The sequence below is a fragment of the Sinocyclocheilus anshuiensis genome, unplaced genomic scaffold, assembly GCF_001515605.1.
Source record: "Sinocyclocheilus anshuiensis isolate Anshui unplaced genomic scaffold, SAMN03320099.WGS_v1.1 scaffold816, whole genome shotgun sequence".
Classification (NCBI taxonomy): Eukaryota; Metazoa; Chordata; class Actinopteri; order Cypriniformes; family Cyprinidae; genus Sinocyclocheilus; species Sinocyclocheilus anshuiensis.
In genome coordinates, this window is record NW_015554154.1 from 1662160 (window position 1) to 1665713 (window position 3554).

At 37.6% G+C, this 3554-nt stretch overlaps 1 protein-coding gene across 1 annotated transcript; it reads right to left on the reverse strand.

Annotated features, from left to right (window-relative positions):
• Positions 1-1682: 1682 nt before the first annotated feature.
• LOC107670726 (insulin gene enhancer protein isl-2b-like) lies at positions 1683-3143 on the reverse strand (the record flags this gene model as incomplete). Its single annotated transcript, XM_016463439.1, has 3 exons — positions 1683-2129; positions 2311-2478; positions 2863-3143. Coding segments are annotated over 3 exons (566 nt in total), but the record flags the coding sequence as incomplete, so codon positions are not given.
• Between the last annotated feature and the right edge of the window lie 411 nt (positions 3144-3554).

A 3554-nucleotide genomic window follows, 5' to 3' on the forward strand; every position in this document is an offset into this window, starting at 1 on the left:
TACACACTAGGGCTGCACGATTAATCGCATGCGATATTTAACGCGCATCTTATCAGCAAAGCCGGTTCTGTAATCAGCGGTAACTCTCCATCACCTGCGTGCTTTCACGTTGAGCAGCATTAACTACACAGAGCCGTTGTTCACTGATGAGTTGCGCAAAAAATCGCGCGAATATGAACGTGGTTTAGCGCAGCTCGTTAGTGAACAACGGCTCTGTGTAGTTAATGCTGCTCAACGTGAAAGCACGCAGGTGATGGAGAGTTACCGCTGATTACAGAACCGGCTTTGCTGATAAGATGCGCGTTAAATATCGCATGCGATTAATCGTGCAGCCCTACTAGATATGTATTGCAAAACATTCTGAGATCTGAGAACCACATTCAGGTTATCTTAAAATCCTGCACAGGTTCATCCTTGAATGCCTTCCTATCATTGCCTTACTTCCTCTCTGTCTCTGACTGATTGCTTAGCTCACTAGAACAAGCAAAAAGGTGTTATCTTGTCTCTTTGGATCTGTATCAATAGCTCCTGAAGCCTACTATATAAAAACTTATGTTCTTTAGCAGCGTAATTAGTTTTGCCTTCTTTTGGGTTGTGTGCATCCTTACTTAATCTAGTAAGAAAGGTTTGGGCTGTACAGAAGTAGCTAAAACACAAAACCAAAACACGTCAGGTATCAAGGTTACGTAAATAACTGTTCGAGTCCGTCTTCTTGGAGAAAATCTGATTTAGGAGTAAGTATCGCTGACCTTGAAATTTGCAGTATTTTGAAAACGGTAAGCACTCACAATTAGGTCGACGAAATGACTGAAATGACAAAAAGCTAACAGCGTTTTTTCTTAAAATTCACTTAAATTTAACTCGTGAATGAGTTTTAAAATATCGACTTGTTAACGAATAATAATATTTAAATGGCAATTTAATAAGCAGTAGCCTATAATTCAGCTCAATTTCCTGTGCATATTTGTGCTTACGCTTTTTCTTTGTGCGTTTGTGAATTTGCAATATCTTCAAATCACGCTCCGGTTCTGTTGAATGTATTGTTTGTGGTGTAACGGCACAAGTAAATAAAAGCTCAAGCGATCCTGAAACATTTGCACGTAAATTCGCTAAGGAAAAGGGGATAGGGCCTAAACATTTTAAAGATCTAATTTGACAACGAAAAAACGACATAATTTAGTCTATTTTTTTTTAATCATGATTTAGGCTACATTGAAATAGTTTGGCACCTGCAAAATGTTTTCTATTCGGCAGATTAGCTAATTTATTTAATTTATAATATAGAGTAGGCCCTATCTTTATTGAGGCCTACTAGATTTTGAACAAATCAATGTGTAGCCATTTATGTAGGCTATTTTTCCGCTGAAAGAAATGACTGTAGGCTTATATAAATGTAGCCTAGCCTAAGAAATGTTTTCTCCGAATTATTTTTTTGTGTAATAATTATGATATAATTTTATAATAAGTGGCCTCCTACTAATAGCCTAATAATATTTAATTAGTTAAACTCCACCTCTCCGTTTTTCTGTAGAAATTAAACCTTTTCATAAGAGTAGCATAGCCTATTCACGCATTTTACATTCACAAATATAAATAAAAATGTTCTGTGCTGATTTATTCTTTTGCGAATTGATGTGACAATAAATAACAATAACTTAATTTTGTTCAGAGACACGGTCCGCCAATAAATTTCACAACGAAAAAAAATCCCATCTTCTGAAATCGATGTCCAAAAACCACAGATACAACAGTCATCATAACGAATAAAGAATATCCATTTCGAGGTCCCTCACTTAGTGTAGGTCTATGCAGATTTTCACTTCCATCATTTCACTCCCAGTGTCACCACGGACTTGTTGACGGATTTGAGGAAAAACGGTTCCTCTGTTCCCAGTGCAGGTTTTGCTATAGCCTATGTCTGATGGCGCTGTCCGGTGGTGGTCATGGAATTTCCCGCGTCCGTGATATGAGCTGTTCTCATGATTTCCCGGGGAACAGACGAGCAGTCTCTCTCACGTCTCCACCGGGCTCGGTACCATGCTGTTCGGTGTGTCCGGTAACTGTAAAGAAAGAGAGGTCACGTCGCTGCCAGATGAGTTTCCTAAAGAACCGGATTCCGAGAAAGAGACCTGAAAGTAAGAGACAAAATTAACTATAAAAAAAATAAAAATAGCTAGACATAACAATAATAATTATTATAATTATAATGATAGGCAAATCTCAGTCTGACAATAGTAGGCCTATACACTAAAGTAGACTATAGAAACCATAAAAAATGTCAAAAGCAACTTTGATTTTTTTTACACTCACCATCTGTTGAAAGGCAGGTTGATCTAAGTCACTCTGAAGTGCAAATTCGCTGAGAGCTTTCCAGGGTGGTTGGTAAGTCTGCACTTCCACCGGGTGTCCTGGCACTGAGGGGTTGTGTCGAACTGGGCTGCCTGCAACCAGCGCAGTGCCCGTCATGACCTGCAGATTCTGGACCAAAAAGTCTGCGATCAGGGACACAGCTCCAGACCATTTCATATCGGCATTTTAATAAGGTACAATGCATCACAAAACAGAGTTAAATCTTTTTTATTCATTTTTTTGATAAATAAAAGAAAACTATAGCCTAATATATAAGGGCAGTTCCAGATGAAATAGAGTTTAAAACATTCCCCAAACCACCCACAGTAGGAGAAGTCTGTAGCTAATTTGCTTCAAGCCAACACTGCAGTCGAATTACTGACACAATTAAAATCATCTCGGCTCATAAGTGTCAGGCATCACTCAGAGCCGTACTGGTTAAGTCTGTTTTTTTCACGCACATCATGGTAAGCTAAATTTCTCACACTGAAAGGGCATTAGCAAGACACTTACGGTCTTATCGCCATGTTGCTGTTGTATCTGTTTCATGAAGATAGATCTCTTCTTGTCCTTGCAGCGCTTGTTTTGGAACCACACTCGAATGACCCGCGGGCTCAGGCCTGTCATCTCCACCAGCTGCTCCTTCATGAGCGCATCTGGTCTCGGGTTTGCATTGTAGCACGTCCGCAAAGTGTGTAGCTGCTTTTCGTTTAACACCGTCCTCACCCGAGTGGTCTTCTCCGATTGCTTGTGCATGTGGTTCCGATGAGTTTGCCGGACCGACACAGGATCAGCTGAACAAAAATGTAAAAACATAATGATTTAAAATAATAATAAGTTTGAAAAGAACATAAAATATGCTACTAGACAATATAAATGTCAAAAATAATAATGCCGTTGAAAAAATTACACAAGCATTTTGAATAAAAATAAACTCTTATAATAAATTTGGAAATGTAACTGGATAGATAGATAGATAGATAGATAGATAGATAGATAGATAGATAGATAGATTTTTACAAAATTTAAAATAATAATAAGTTTGAAAAGAACATAAAATATGCTACTAGACAATATAAATGTCAAAAATAATAATGCCGTTGAAAAAATTACACAAGCATTTTGAATAAAAATAAACTCTTATAATAAATTTGGAAATGTAACTGGATAGATAGATAGATAGATAGATAGATAGATAGATAGAT